Source organism: Macrobrachium nipponense, chromosome 8, assembly GCF_015104395.2.
Source record: "Macrobrachium nipponense isolate FS-2020 chromosome 8, ASM1510439v2, whole genome shotgun sequence".
NCBI lineage: Eukaryota > Metazoa > Arthropoda > Malacostraca > Decapoda > Palaemonidae > Macrobrachium > Macrobrachium nipponense.
Genome location: NC_087203.1, coordinates 116,118,641 through 116,136,315, shown reverse-complemented (window position 1 = coordinate 116,136,315; position 17,675 = coordinate 116,118,641). Strand labels below are relative to the sequence as shown.

The 17,675-nt window shown below is 35.8% G+C and overlaps 1 protein-coding gene across 1 annotated transcript; it reads right to left on the bottom strand.

Moving 5' to 3' along the window:
* Window positions 1-2,271: 2,271 nt before the first annotated feature.
* LOC135223200 (uncharacterized) lies at window positions 2,272-3,062 on the bottom strand. Its single transcript, XM_064261704.1, has one exon. It carries the CDS (start codon window positions 3,019-3,021, stop codon window positions 2,272-2,274), a length of 750 nt encoding a protein of 249 aa, XP_064117774.1. The 5' UTR covers window positions 3,022-3,062.
* Between the last annotated feature and the right edge of the window lie 14,613 nt (window positions 3,063-17,675).

Genomic DNA, 17,675 nt, shown 5'->3' with positions numbered 1-17,675 from the left:
AGTATTTTGTCGTCAGTATTATAGTTTTGTTTACACATGTAATAATATATTGCTGTGACTACAAGCACAAAATATTGTATATAAAATGTCAAATGAACGTGATGTATTATCTAGTATTTTATCATCAATGTTATTTGTGCATGCCCATTAAGTAATATATTTCTGTGATTAGAATGAAAAAAAAAAATAGCATATAAAATGTAAAATTGCCAACATGGCGGTGACAAAAATTTTGTCAAAAGCTTTGTATTCATAAGAAAAGAAACGTGTTGACGAATAGTATACTCTCATTGGCTATCATGTTTACACTCGTAATGTGATATATTCATGCGAACGTATTAATAAAAAAGTCATATAAAATGTCATATGTTCAACGCGATGTGTTATGTCAGCAACAAGATTAGTATGTTTATAATTTTGTATTCGTTAGGAAACAGAAAACTAGTTGATAAGTAGTATTTTGTAATTAATGTTACAGGATTTGTAGGTAATCATTAATTTTATTTTATCTCGTGTTCACTGGCGCTTTATAATGTATAATATATATATATATATATATATATATATATATATATATATATATATATATATATATATATATAACTATATATATATATATTCATCACACACACACACACACACATATATATATATTTATTTATATATATATATATATATATTATATATATATATATATATATATATATATATATAATATATTATATATGTATACATTGCTTATATAAGTGTACCGCACGAATGCGTACAAGCTATAGGAATATGAGTAACTTAAAAATCATCTTATTTGAATTATTAGCTTGAATATTGTAGGTAAACGATATGACGGGTTAATTAATATTATTGTACAATAATTGTAGCAGCTCCACTGGTTCGAAATGAGAGTTTAAAATTCATGATAGGAATTAATAGAAGCTGATCTCTCACTGTTGTTGGGACTCTCATATTGTGATGTTTACGCTAGCGCAAACACACATATACATACATATATATATATATATATATAATATATATATATATATATATATATATAATATATATATATATATATACACATATATTATAGATTATATTATATATATGAGTGCGTGTATCTTTCTATAAAATAATTATTTACCAACATTTAAAAAAACTATTACTTGTAAGTGTATACGCGAATTACGTTTTTACAACCCACATCATATAGTTTTTCTTGCCGTGGTTTGTTGCTGTCGGTTTTAAATTGACCTTGAACCAGCACGGGCTCTTACTCGATAAGGACTAAAAAAAAAAAAAAAAAAAAAAAAAAAAAAAAGGAAAATGTGTTTCGTCCGTAACTGATCGCAGAATGATTGATGGTTTTTTTATCCTTTGACCCATACGCTGATGTGTTGATTGATCGGTATCTATGAGCATTTACTCTCAATGGTGCTTTTACATATTACTTATGAATACGTTTATGCAGAATTTATGTTATACTTATGTTTATTAATTATCTCTTTTAGTTCCGTCAGTCTAAAACCAAAACGTCCTGTGATGTATAAATTACTTTTTGTGCGAAATTTTGTGTTAAAAATAACACAAAATTTTCGCACAAAAAAGTAATTATACATCACAGGACGTATAATTTTTGTTTTCGAAATTATAAATTATTTTATTTTTTAAAAGCTAAATTTCTTTTCGGTGATGATATTTCGTATTGAATATATTTGAAAGCTTTTGCAATTTAGAGATGTTAATGTCAGCGTGATTGAAATGAAAGCTGCAATATCTTTTATATATATACTATATATATATATATATATATATATATATATATAGTATATATATATATATATATATATATAGTGATTATATATATATATATATATATATATATATATATATATATATACACACACACACACATATATATATATATATATATATATATATATATATATATATATACATATACATACATACATACATACACACACACAAAATGTAGAAGAGAGGAAGATAAGAAAATCATGTTTATACCTCCGTGTGTTCACACCCTCACGATTATTAAAAGATTTTAGGGACAAACTTACGCTGTCACTAAAGATCTGAATTTTTGACGATGTGGATTTAGTTCTTGCTGTTGGTGAGTGTCCTAGAAAAATATTTTAATTATTAAAATAAGTCATATTCATCGATGGTAAAATGTTGAACTGTTTTTCTTGTCACTTGTAAAGGTAAATTATTACTTTATCTCGATTTCAAGTCCGTACTGAATTTATCACACGGTCATCAATTTTCGGTTCTCCATCCCTTTCCCCGCCCCGCCCCCTTTCCCATTTTAACGAGAGCTATAAAAGGGGAGCTGCGCCCCCCTCCTCCCTCCCTCCCCCTCCCGTTTGCAAGAAGAAGAGTAAGGCGTTCTGCAGGGGCTTCTCTCTCCTTACCTGGTTTGGGCACGTTCCTCTTGACCTGCATCCACTTGTAAGTGGGCACCGACTGCTGGGGCTGGTGGTGGGGCAGCCCGTGGGGCGAGCCGCCCATCATGCCGCCCACGCCGCAGGCGTCCCTGACGCCGTCGTGGTGGGCGTAGAGGCCCATGCTCATGTGGCGGTATTGGGCGGCGGGGTCCAAGTAACCCGGGTAGCCCCCGCCCGCAGCCGGGGACATCACGCCCGTCTGGCCACCCACGCCTCCCGCCGCGGCCGCCGCCTGCACGGCGCTCGTGTAGTCGTAGCCCTGGGAGACGTGGTGTTGGGCGGCGGCGCCCATGCCCCCCGCCACGTGGGCGGGATACCCCACGCCGCCGTAGTCGTCCAAGTTCGTGTACGAGGACGGGACGTGGGCGGCGTCCTGCAGGTTGGTGGGCTGCGGGCGGTGGTGGTCGGTGGGCGTGAGGGCGGGTGGGATATAGGTTTGTCCCTGCACTGCTTCGTGGGACTGACACTGCGCGTAATAATGCTGTAACTCGGACGAGTATGGCTGACTGTGGTAGCCGGTGTCGGCGTTGCACACCCCGTACACCATATTGGTGGTGTTCATGGGGACGCGGCTCACTTCGTACTGAGGGTCGGCAGTTGGCGCCGCCCCCCCGCCACCCTCGAGACGCCCTGGCTCCGCCCCCACCGCACACGCTGGCCCCGCCCACTCGCCAGGTATATACACACACAGGCTCACGACCAAATACACCTTCAACAGACGAGAGTTTATACCTTTTGGTGCTGTGCCCCTCTCCTACCCTCCCCCCCCACCCCTCCCCTCCCCCCGCCCTACCCTGCTGGTGACCCTCTAACCCCCTGCCCCCTCTCAATGTAATAACCTAATGCACAATTGGTTGAAATTTAATCCTGTGTGCCAAGGTGATTCGACATTAAATCCGTAATGAATTTGTACGTCTTCGAGAGGAACTTTTATACCCAGACATAAAAGATGCATTTTCACTTATTTATTTATTTATTTATTTTTTTTTTACTTTTTTCACTTTTAACTTTTTTTGTTGTTGTTGATATGTCGATGATCATCAGCAAAAGGTTCAGTAGAAATTCAATATAAGGTTTTAAAGTTTTTTCTTTATTCTGGAACATATATCCCATTGTGTTGTTCTCGCGAGAGGAATTTTTATTTTGGAGAATAAATAGAATGATGCCCATTTGTAGATTTTATTCTGTGGGCGTCTGCTTCTGATTTTGCTCTGTCGCTTTCTATATATATATATATATATATATATATATATATATATATATATATACTATATATACACATACATACATATATATATATAGATATGTATGTATATATATATATATATATATATATATATATATATATATATATATATATATATATATATATATATATATATACTATATGACACTGAGATGTCACTTGTACTCTTAGCAAAGTGTTCAGTTTAATTTCTGTTGCCATTCAATTATTATATATAATATATATATATATATATCTATATATATATTATATATATATATATATATATATATATATATATATATATAATATATCTTTATATATATGTGTGTGTGTGTGTGTGTGTGTGTATCTATATATATATATATATATATATATATATATATATATATATATATATATATATATATATATATTTATGATATATATATATATATATATATATATATATGTTATTTACTTGCGACTTACCAACAAAACCTATAGTATTATAAACTAAAAGAATTAAGTACGAGAAAACGTTTCAATCTTATTTTTTTACTCCCACCCATTAACTAAAAATAAACAGAAACTCAAGTAAACCCTTACTTATCATAGTTATAAATAACATTATGCAATTGCCAGCCAGCTCTTTGGTGTCAAACAAAAATAAGAAAAGAAAGTCACTTTGTTTTTTGTGCATACGAATATTTACAGAAAAATACATCGAAGTAACATACGTGTCTTGAACCTTGTGCTTATATATGATTATACTGGAAAGAAAAAATATTAAATTGTGAAACTGTAGTTTTTGAAAATCAGGTCTCAAATATCTTTCCTATTTTGTCTGTCTGTTCTATCTATTTATTATGATTATACTGGAAAAATATATTTTTTTAAATTGTGAACTGTACTTTTGGAAAGTCAGGTCACAAATATTTTTCCTGTTTTGTGACTGTCTGTTCTATCTATTTATCTATCTCTTAGCATTCATTTTGGTATGCACTCCATTAGGTGCTGAGTATGTTCAAAGATTACAAACCAATTTATTGCTCTTAAAATTAAGTGAAGTCGTAAGCCGTATTTGAAATAATTGCGTGGTACATAAGTGTGTACATTCGTCGTTTCAAACAATGACAGTAATTAAGTTTAGTAAAAATTTTTTTTTTCAATTTTCGTCGAGTTTATTTATTCTCCATTATGCCACGTTTCAGTAGCTTTTAGGTTTTTGTATTTGTGTTTACTTATTTGCTAAATACATATATATATGTAGATAATATATATATATATGTGTATGATATATATATATATATATATATATATATATATATAATATATGTATATAATATATAAATAATATATAATATATAAATATAATCTATATACATACATATATATATATATATATATATAATATATATATATATATATATATATATATATATATATATATATATATAGTTAATAGAACACCACACACACACACACATATATATATATATATATATATATATATATATATATATATATATATATATATTATATATATATATATATATATGTGTGTGTGTGTGTGTGTGTGCGTGCGTGCGTGCGTGCGTGCGCATAACCAGGATCAAATGTAAAACATATATGCGTATTCTTGCGCATATGTCATATGTGACTCATTCATAATTTTATTATTTTCTCTTCTACCGTATGAAAGATTTCTCAATGGGAAAAAAAAACTCTGTTAGGTAAAGAAATGAATAAATAACATTTATAGACTTTGATGTGTTAATATGTCCGGATACGCGTAAATCGTGCGTCTTATTATAAAGTTAAATCGTTAAATCATACCGTTTTCATTGTCAAATTACGCATTGTGTCATTGCATTATTGATGCTGTCAAATACCGCACGGTATGATCGTCAAATTGTGCACAGTGTTATTGTCAAATTGCGCATAATATTATTGTCAAATTGCGCACAGTAGCTATTCTCGTCAAATTACGCACAGTGTTATTGTCAAATTGTGCACGGTATTATGGTCAAATTGTGCACAGTATTCTCGTCAAATTGCGTACAGTATTATTGTCAAATGGCGCATGGTATTATGGTCAAATTGCGCACAGTATTCTCGTCAAATTGCGCACAGTATTATGGTCAAATTGCGCACAGTATTATTGTCAAATTCCGCGCAGTATTATCGCCAAATTGTGCGCAGTATTGTTGTCAAATCCCGCACGGTACGATCGTCAAATTGCTCACAGTATTATTATCAAATTACACACGGTATGATCGCCAAATTCCGCACAGTGTTATTGTCAAATTACGCGCAGTATAATCGCCAAATTGCGCACTTTAATACAGCGTGAAGGCAGTTGCGCCGAACGAAAGCGCATTGCAACATTAACCGCTCTCGGGGATTATCGTCTTGGCATGTCGTGAAGTGGACGACGTATCATGACAAAAGACACCGTCCCCTGCCCCCCCCCTTTCCCCCCCCCCCTCCCCCCCATAAGGAAAAAGGACCCTCAAATTAAGGTGGCCGAGTCAAAGAGGCTTTTCTGAATGAGAGTTTCTTGGGAGATCATCTTGATTTCACGGCCGTTGTCGATTGCTGCTGCCACTTGACACTTGTTGCTTGCCTGAGTCGTGTGATCTGCTTTTGGATACGTCGTCACTGCGGGGGTTTTGGGGGGACGGGGAGGCATGGGGGAGGGAGGGGGTAGCTCTTAACTTCGTTATAATATTACGACTTAAGTTTATCTTCTAGGATTTTCGAAGTACTTTCGTCTTTTGAACACTCGTGATACTTCTTTTGTGATCTGCTTTGGATACGTCGTCATTGCGGGGTTTTGGGGGACGGGGGAGGGCATGGGGAGGGGGGAGGGGGGAGGGGGTAGCTCTTATACTTCGTTTATATATTAATTCGCTTAGTTTATCCTCTAGGGTTTTAGAAGTACTTTCGTCTTTCGAATACCGTGATATTCTTTTGGTGATCTACTTTGGATACGTCGTCATTGCAGGGTTTTTGGGGGGACGGGGGAGGCAAGGGGGAGGGGAGGGGGGGTAAGCTCCTTATACTTTCGTTCTATATTAACACTTAAGTTTATCTTCTAGGATTTAGAAGTACTTCGTCTTTGACACGGTGAATAGTTCTTTTATTTTTTGTGATCTGCTTTTGGGATACGTCGTCATTGCAGGGTTTTTTTTGGGGGGCGGGGGGGAGGCTTGGGGGAAAGGGAAGGGGGGAGGGGGCTCTTTACTCGTATATATAACGCTTAAGTTTATCCTCTAGGATTTAGAAGTACTTCCGTCTTGAATTTCTTCAAGTCAGTGGCCCCTCTGGTGGTGGGCTTGTTCCATTGACGAATAGGTTCCATCTTCTGAATAATAATTCTCGATTAACCTTTGATTAAATCATAATTTGGTCTATGGTAGTGTCCCTTGATAATCAATTGCCTTTGATAACCATAATTTTGTATATTGTAGTTTCCCTTGATAACCAAATGTTTATAATTTAATCGTTTTATTGGGTTATTGTTTCTATGCTGTTTTTACGTTGCATGGAACCAGTGGTTACTCAGCAACGGGACCAACTGCTTTACTTGACTTTCCGAACCACGTCGAGAGTGAACTTCTATCACCAGAAATACACATATCTCACCACTCTATGTAATGCTCGAGAATCGAGCTCGCGGCCACCGAGGTGGCAGGTCAAGACCATACCAACCACGCCACTGAGGCACTTTTTTATTATTATTATTTTATCTTATTGAGTTAGGCGAGGGTCGAACAAGATTTCTTACGCTGATATGGGGAGGGATGAATGAATTACATTTATACGCCATATACCCTTACGTTTTGTAGTATATTCCCAGCACCATTGATTTATGTTCATAAACCTGAGAAGGGTAATTTTTGAAAAGCATAGAGTTATAGCAACGTTTGCTTGTCATGTAAGGGGTAAATGCTCCTTATCTTTGCAGTATTGGCTTATTATCAAAAGGCAGTATATGCTTGTTAGATCGGCGTAATTACTACCGTGCAATCATACACGAGAAACACAAGTTCAGAGTCGTGTTTAGTAGACGACTGGCATATTTTATGATATTTTATAATCTACGTCCGGAAAAAAAAGAAAAAAAGAAATCTAACCATAATGGTACCCTGCTCAAATGATATATTTTCTTTGCAAGTATAGTCATTTTTTTTTCATGTAACATGTGTTACTTTTTTCAGCCCAGACTAACTGAGGAGGTACTGCGGATTAAATCATATTTCAGTTGCGCTCTCAATCCTCCGTCCCATATCCTTCATTCTCTCCGTCTGATCCGTCTCTTTCGTCTCTCTCTCTCTCTCTCTCTCTCAAACTGTCGTATGCCCAGCATTTCGTAATGCTACTTTTATTTCAGCTTTTTAGTCGAATAATCAAAAAGGCATTTTTCAAAATCCCTGTGTATAGAAAATCAGTACGAAACTTATTCCATAATTACTTTTTCTCAGACAAAAATATTTTCATTTGTGTGTTCGTGTGTGTGTGTGTGTGTGTGTGTGTGTGTATGTATGCATAGATAACGCACACGCACACACAGACATACGCACGCACAAATTAAAATTTCAATCCAGTATCTGATAAAAAGTGATCATCTGCCTGAGTTTGATTTTAGATAAACTCAAAATATTATTACTTATTCCTACTCTCTTTACGTGAGCACATTATATGATAAATTACCTAGATTATTAACAGATGTTCAAGTTAATTATTATTATTATTTATTATATTATTATTCCAATAGATAATACCTATTCATATGGAACAAGCACACCAAAGGGATCACTGACTGGAAATTCAACCTTCCAAAGAAAGTTGGTTTCAACCTCCCACCGCAGACCAAACACTGCAGTAGTAACTGATCATGATACAGAGCTAGTGATTTTTCATCGCCCTTGGGGAGACGCGAACCCGCGACATTTGAGTGGCATGCCACGACACTGGCCACTATACCAGCGGGCTAGCTAAGGATCCCGCAGTCTTTTTTTTACTTCATGCAGCAGACAGATGTCTCTGATACTGGTTAGTAGTAATTACGTCAAATCTTTTACGGCAGGTGAACCGTTTTCATTTTTTCATTTTCTTCTTATTTTTGCATTTTGGAAAAGGAAATGAAATCGATGATAGCGATAACAGGGACAATAAATCATTTCTTTGTGAATAATTGTTGTTATTAGTTTTCTGTTGGTTGTAGATATGATTGATGAGTGTCCACTTCATCTTTTTATGTCCGATCTTCTAGATCTCATGTGCTGGTGATGGTAAACGTATGTTTTTTTTCTTTTTTTTTATAGGTTAAACGTTTTCGACCTAGAATACGTATGGCATGGTAGTTCTACTTTTAACTTTTATTATTCATGAATACTGCTTATCATAGGCTGCTTTATTTTCTCTTACATCGCATTTATTGATTTATTTACCTCCTTTTTCCCATGAATTTTTTCTCTGTATGATATTCCTTGGAACATGTATATTCTTAGTTAAATGCTTTCCTTAGGGAACCTCTCAGGTATAACTGGTACACTATTCAAAAAATGTAAGAATAAGAAGCGTAAACATTTATTATTATTATTGTTATTATTATTATTATTTTTTTTTTTGCTCTATCACAGTCCTCCAATTCGATTGGGTGGTATTTATAGTGTGGGGTTCGGGTTGCATCCTGCCTCCTTAGGCAGTCCCATCACTTTTTCTTACTATGTGCGCCGTTCTAGGATCACACTCTTCTGCATGAGTCCTGGAGCTACTTCAGCCTCTAGTTTTTCTAAATTCCTTTTCAGGGATCTTGGGATCGTGCCTAGTGCTCCTATGATTATGGGTACAATTTCCACTGGCATATCCCATATCCTTCTTATTTCTATTTTCAGATCTTGATACTTATCCATTTTTTTTCCTCTCTTTCTTCTTCAACTCTGGTGTCCCATGGTATTGCGACATCAATGAGTGATACTTTCTTCTTGATTTTGTCAATCAACGTCACGTCTGGTCTATCTGCACGTATCACCCTATCTGTTCTGATACCATAGTCCCAGAGGATCTTTGCCTGATCGTTTTCTATCACTCTCTCAGGTTGGTGCTCGTACCACTTATTACTGCAAGGTAGCTGATGTTTCTTGCACAGGCTCCAGTGGAGGGCTTTTGCCACTGAATCATGCCTCTTTTTGTACTGGTTCTGTGCAAGTGCCGGGCATTCGCTTGCTATGTGGTTTATGGTTTCATTTTTCGTATTGCACTTCCTACATATGGGAGAGATGTTATTTCCGTCTATCGTTCTTTGAACATATCTGGTTCTTAGGCCTGATCTTGTGCCGCTGTTATCATTCCTTCAGTTTCCTTCTTTAGCTCTCCCCTCTGTAGCCATTGCCATGTGTCATCGCTGGCTAGTTCTTTAGTCTGTCTCATGTATTGTCCGTGCATTGGTTTGTTGTGCCAGTCCTCTGTTCTGTTTGTCATTGTCCTGTCTCTGTATATTTCTGGGTCTTCGTCTACTTTTGTTAGTCCTTCTTCCATGCACTCTTTAGCCACTCGTCTTCACTGGTTTTCAGATTTTGCCCCAGTGCTCTGTTCTCGATGTTGACGCAGTCCTCTATACTTATTATTCCTCTCCCTCCTTCCTTTCGTGTTATGTATAGTCTGTCCGTATGTGCTCTTGGGTGTAGTGCTTTGTGTATTGTCATATGTTTCCTGGTTTTCTGATCTATGCTGCGGAGTTCTGCCTTCGTCCATTCGACTATTCCTGCGCTGTATCTGATTACTGGCACTGCCCATGTGTTTATGGCTTTTTTCATATTTCCGGCGTTGAGTTTTGACTTGAGTATCGCCTTGAGTCTCTGCTTATATTCCTTTCCTGATCGTGTCCTTCATCTCTTGGTGTTTTATATCCCCTCCTTCCATTATTCCCAGGTATTTGTATCCTGTCTCATCTATGTGTTTGATGTTGCTCCCATCTGGTAGCTTTATCCCTTCAGTTCTCGTTACTTTGCCTTTTTGTATGTTGACTAAGGCGCATTTTTCTATTTCAACTCCATCCTGATGTCCCCAGATACAATCCTTACAGTCTGGATTAGGGTATCTATTTCCTTGATGCTCTTACCATACAGCTTGATGTCGTCCATGAACATCAGATGGTTGATTCTATTGCCTCTTTCTTGAGTTGGTACCCGGCATCCATCTTCTGAGTACTTTTGTCATGGGAATCATGGCTACTACGAAGAGTAGTGGGGACAGTGAGTCGCCCTGGAAAATCCCTCTCCTGATATTAACCTCTGCTAGTCTTATTCCAGAGCTTGTAAGTATTGTATTCTAGTTGCGCATTGTATTTTTGAGGAAGCTGATGGTGTTTTCCTCTGCCCCATATATTTTTCAGGCATTCTATTAGCCATGTGTGTGGTATCATGTCGAAGGCTTTCTTATAGTCTATCCATGCCATGCTTAGGTTGGTTTTCCTTCTCCTACTGTTCTTCGTGCGCCGTTTCTAGGATCACACTCGTCTGCATGAGTCCTGGAGCAACTTCAGCCTCTAGTTTTTCCATATTCCTTTTCAGGGATCGTGCCTAGTGTTCCTATGATTGTGGGTACAATTTCCACTGGCATATCCCATATCCTTCTTATTTCTATTTTCAGGTCTTGATACTTATCCATTTTTTCCCTTTCTTTCTCTTCAACTCTGGTGTCCCATGGTATTGCGATATCAATTATTATTATTATTATTATTATTATTATTATTATTATTATTATTATTATTATTATTATTATTTATTTATTTATTTTTTTGTTTGGGAAAAACTCTCTATCACGAGAGTTTATACGATGTTCTAAGGCGTCCACAATAATAAGAATGTTAAAAGTTCGTGTATAATTTCTAAACAAACCTGGACAATTTAAAAATCATTGTAAGGCGAACAATGTCCAGTCTGGTAACCCGAGTGAGAAACAGCAGCAACTCGCTCGTACAAAGCATCCTAAGGAGTGAAGCAAGAAGATCTAAATTGTGGGAAATATGGGAAAATGAGGCCTTTGTCCCCTAAATGACTTAATTTCTGTATTGGCAAGATGTCATCTGCAGATTCTGTCATTATTATTATATTTATTGCTTATATTTCCTTTTTCATTATTACTGTGAATACTATCAAGTTAAAGTTTGTTTTACATTCAATTTCCGTATTGTTATAACTCTCAATGCATTTTTTTCACCAATATTATTACTGTTATTACCAGTATTATGATTACTATCTTTTATGCAACCTCAGCTATTTTGTAGATAAGTGCCGATTATTCTTTATTTTTTATCATGTTTTCTCATGTATCTAGATTGTGTATGTTACTGTCTGTATTTTATATATTTCATGTATATGGCCCTATAAAAAGGATATTATTATTATTATTATTATTATTATTATTATTATTATTATTATTATTATTATTATTTATTATTATTATTATATAAGCTTCCGAACCCTTCCCTGGGTTCATCTTCAGTCCTGAACTGAGGATAAACCCAGAGAAGGGTTCGAAACCTTTTATGATGTGTTTATAAATTATACACGAACTATGAACATTTTTATTATTGTGGACCCCATAGAAAATTGTTATTATTATTATTATTATTATTATTATTATTATTATTATTATTATTATTATTATTATTATTAAGCATGGGATCCCATTCACGTTTTCAATAGCAAACTTTGTATCCTTAGAAAGGATAAGCAGAGTTATGGAAAAAGTCAGAGAAACAAGTGGATGAATAGTTAGTATATTAACTTCATTCTTGTTCACATATCTTTATTGTGAGCGTTAGCCAGTTTCAGGTGACGCCGAGAATGAATGGAAATTAGAGACAAACGAATGAAATGAAATTGAAGGAAAAAGAATAAATGGAAAATTGAAAGAGAAAGAATAAATGGAAAATTAAAAGAAAGAATAAATGGGAAATTGAAGACGAAGAATGAGTGGAAATTGAAGTCAAAAGAATAAAAGTAAATTGAAGGCAAAACAATAAATGGAAATTGAAGACAAAATAATAAATGGAAATTGAAACCAAAAGAATAAATGGAAATTGAAAGCAAAAGAATAAATGGAAATTGAAGGCAAAAGAATTAGAGAAAATTGAAGGCAAAACAATAAATGAGAATTGAAAGCAAAATAATAAATGGAATTTGAAGACAAAATAATAAATGGAAATTGAAGGTAAAACAATAAATGGCAAATGAAATAAAAAGAGTAAATGGGAATTGAAAAGAAAATAAACAAAACGGAAATTGAAGACAAAACAATAAATGGAAATTGAAATAAAAAGAGTAAATGGGAATTGAAAACAAAATAATAAAAGGAAATTGAAGACAAAATAATAAATGGAAGTTGAAGGTTAAACAATAAAGGGAAATTGAAATAAAAAGATTAAATGGGAATTGAAAACAAAATAATATATGGAAATTAAATGCAAAACAACAAATGGAAATTGAAATAAAAAGATGAAATGGGAATGAAAACAAAATAATAAATGGGAATTGAAAACAAAATAATAAACGGACATAGTAAACAAAAGAATGACTGGAAATGAAAGGAATCAATGGGAATTGAAGACAAAAGAACAAAAGGAGATTGTAGGCCAAGAATAGGACCCCAGAATAATTCCTATGTTAATTCGAGGAGGTCCTTCACCACTGCTGTCATTTCCTACGCGTCCTTTCTTCCCCCCCCCCCCCCCCCCCCGCCCCCCCCCCCCTTCCGTTGCTCCCGATTATTATTCATGTTTATTTCCACTCATTTTTGTTTATTTGTTTTTCCCGCTTTAACTCTGTCTCTTCTCTTGTCGGGACCTTCCCCTATGGGTAGAATTCTCTCTCTCTCTCTCTCTCTCTCTCTCTCTCTCTCTGTAGAATAATTTTGTTTCATTCCTTCGTCACTCCTACTTATTTATCATTTCTCTCTCTCTGTCTCTGTCTCTGTCTCTGTCTCTCTCTCTCTCTCTCTCTATCTCTGCACAATCTTTTCTCATTCCTTCGTCCTTTATTCAATCAATTTATTTCTCCTCTCTCTCTCTCTCTCTCTCTCTCTCTCTCTCTCTCTCTCTCTCTCATTTAGCAGTATCTTTTCTCATTCCTTCGTCCTTTGTCCGATTTATTTGACCTCTCTTTCTCTCTCCCGCTCTCTGAATAAATGGATAAATAAATAAATAAAAGTGTAAAGACCTGATGAAGATACAAGGTGAATTGATTTAGGATAGTGATGCATTATGCAGCTAATTATTCCAGTTCTTTAAAAGTAAAAACTTCGGCGCAATCGAGTGTTCTATACAGCGTACAATCAAGGTCACCGAAAATAGATCTATCTATCTTTAGGTGGTCTCTGTATATCGTTACCAGACGCACGATTATGGCATACTTTAACCTTTAGTAACGTAAAAACTACTGAGGCTACAGGGCTGCAATTTGGTATGTTTGATGATTGGAGGGTGGATGATCAACATACCAATCTGCAGCCCTCTAGCCTCAGGAGTTTTGAAGATCTTTTACAGAAAACTAAAAACAGATAAAATCAGCGTTTGGAACACACTCACTACGTCATCGTGGATCCATTAATAAGCCCTTACATTGACTAAGTGTCATAGAGACACTAATATTGAGAGTAATTGGAGGTTCATATTATGTAATTCGTTCGATGAATGTCAATTGTCTTTTGTTTTTTGTTTTTGTTTTTGTTGGGTGACTTTTTATTTGAATGTCCTGAAGGATTGAATATTTGCATCTTTCATTTGAAGTAACATTTGCTTAATTACGATATATAGATATATTTAATATACATATGTAGAAATAAATATATGTAATTGGAATTGTTTATATTAAATATATGTACTTCTGTATATATATATATATATATATATATATATATATATATATATATATATATATATATATATATATATATATATATATGTATATGTGTGTGTGTGTGTGTGTGTGTGTGAGTATATATAATATGTAAAATGAATGAGTTTTTGAAAAAATAAAAGACCTTTTAGCGCAACAGCGTGACATATGAAATAACCGTATAAAATAAGAGCTTCTATTTATAGACACACAAAAAAAAAAAGGAAACCAGAAGTCCAGTCGATCTCCCAAAAGTTGTCTTACATCCGGCAATCGTGCGCTCGCGCGCGCGCGAAATATGATTGACAGTAGGTGCGGGATGAGGCACCCTGAACTGATTGACAGATAGATCTCCGTCGTTTCGACCGATTCGTTGGGTTCCTCTGAATTTCGTCTCTTTTTTTTTTCGCGTCGGATGGAGAGGACCTCTTCCACCTCCTCCTCCTACCTTCTCTTCTTCCTCTTCTTCTTCCTCCTCCTCCTCTGCCTCTTCTTCTTTATATCGCGCAGAATCTCCAGGTTAATCCCTGTTTAAAAGGCGCCTAATTCGCGTATCATGAAACCGACACTTTGTTTGGGAAAGCGAGCGAGCGATACGTTCCCCCGATCAGTGATCGATATCCATCGGGAAAGGAGGTCGGGTGGGAGGATGAGAATGAATGGGCCCCACCCATTCACCTACCTCCTAATCCCCCTCCCCCCCCCAACCCCCCCTCCCACCCCCCTCCCCCGTTTGTCTGATCATCCTACTCTCATAATTTAATTGGTGCAAATATTAGATGTAATCCCCTACATTCTTCTGACGGTATTATCTTCCAACGCCTTATTAACTGCCCGGGAAGACACTAAATGGGTCTGATTTTCTAGGGATGTGGAAACGCAAATGGGTGATTTATTTATTTTTGTGGGGCCTTTTTTATTTATTTTTTTATTTTTTTTTTTTGTGGTGACGTGGTTCTCGTTTGGGTTATCGCTGTTATCACGATTAATGTTTTTTTTAGTTTCTTCTATTATTTTATGTTATTTTGTGGTAGTTTATGCTGCTTAGATGTTAATGAATACTGCGTATTGCGATTCTGTCTGTCTGTCTGTCTGTCAATAGTGAGCTTACATATAAGCAGCAAATTATTTATGAACATTTGTAAATTGATAATGCTTATGGTATACGAGTAACATAATCATCTTTAGCTTAGACAATTTATATATCAAGTAAATGTTTTATATTTGATCGTGGTAACTATAGTAGATTCACATCAAGCGTTCATCTGATGTCTAGGCCAGTCTCTAACGACGCTCCTGATTGGCTGTTGATAAGCCAGTCACAGGGCTGGAAACTCTCAGTCTCTCGAGAGAGTTCAGATAGGCAAGATTTATGTTCCACCTCTCCTGAGGGATATTTTTGAAAGACTTATCCCTCGGGAGAGGTGGGACATACATCCTGTCTATGTGAACTCTCACGAGAGACTGTGAGAGTTTCCAGCCCTGTGATTGGCTTATCAACAGCCAATCAGGAGCGTTGTTAGGGACTAGTCTAGACATCAGATGCACGCTGGATGTGAATCTACTATACCTGGCCAGCCTTTTCTAAATCGTATAGAAGTCGCAACGAACATATTTTTGCAATAAATGAATCCACGAACAAGTACTATCGATTAACTGTTAAGTAAAAAGGTGTGAAATTCATTTGATATTTTCGTCTGCATGAGATTTTATTTGCACTTAAGTGTTGCCTGTCAATAGATGTCTCTTAGTTTTCATACTGTAATCACGCACATAACACTTATGTATACAAACGAATATGTATTTTGTATGTGTATGATTTAGATAATTGTACAGTTCACTCTTTCATGCTTTCGTTACAGATGTTACTGTTTTCAGTCTTGTGTGCTCACCAAGTCATCGGTGGCCGCGAGTTCGATTCTCGGGCATTCCACTGAGGGGTTAGAGATGTGTATTTCTGGTGATAGAAGTTCACTGTCGACGTGGTTCGGAAGTCACGTAAAGCCGTTGGTCCCGTTGCTGAATAACCATTTGTTCCTTGAAAACAAACAAACTCACTAAGTCATGAGGTAGGGCAGATATGACCGAATTTGAATACGGAATTAAAATGTTGAATATATTATTCCTAAATAAGAATGATTAATTTACGATACGTGATCACTTGCGATCGTTTATCCATGTGGAAGGTACCTGGTGATTATTCAGTTATTGTGGGTTGCTTTGAAGTTTACAGAGAATCATAAGGTAATTCTATAAACCACGTGTAAGTTATATATGTATGTGCGCGTGTGTGTATGTGTGTTCTATGTGAAATGTGTGGGAATGTAGGCTGGAAATAAGTGGAGATTTGTGGAAGATAAAGACAGCAGTGGTGGAATTACACAGAGGCCTTCTGCGTCACAACCACCATTCATAACTTCTTGAGAATACTAGAGGGGACGTATACACACATTCAACCACCTATCGAGAGTATCATCTAAAGAAGTACTTGTAGAAACGACGGTAAGATGCCCAGGTTTTCGGAGCGGAGTTGTTTGTTGTCATGTGGAGACTTTAATGATGATGCATTTTCCCAATACTGAGTCTCACCATAAATTTTCGTCACGTCAACAAATTCTTCGTGGTTCCTTAAGTGTCATCTATATCTGCATCATACTTTTGAAAATATGACTCGCGGATAGGTTCAGAATGAAAAAAAGGAAATATTAACAAAGTAATACAGAGAGAGAGAGAGAGAGAGAGAGAGAGAGAGAGAGAGAGAGATTCAGTCTTTGATTATGGTTTGTTTGGCAAACAAGATTAGTAGCCAAGATCAGCATAAAAATGAGAATATTGTAACGGTTAAACGCACACACACACAGATTTAGTCTTTAATTATAGCTTTTTTTAAATGTAGAACTGCTTTGAAAAATAATTCGTAGTTGGGAATAGAATAAATAAAACTAATATTAAAAAGTATGAGAGAGAGAGAGAGAGAGAGAGAGAGAGAGAGAGAGAGAGAGAGAGAGAGAGAGATTTACAGTCTTTCATTATGGTGTCTTCAGAATATAGAGCGAGATTCGTAGTTAGGCTTGGAATAATAAAAGGGAACATTGACAAAGT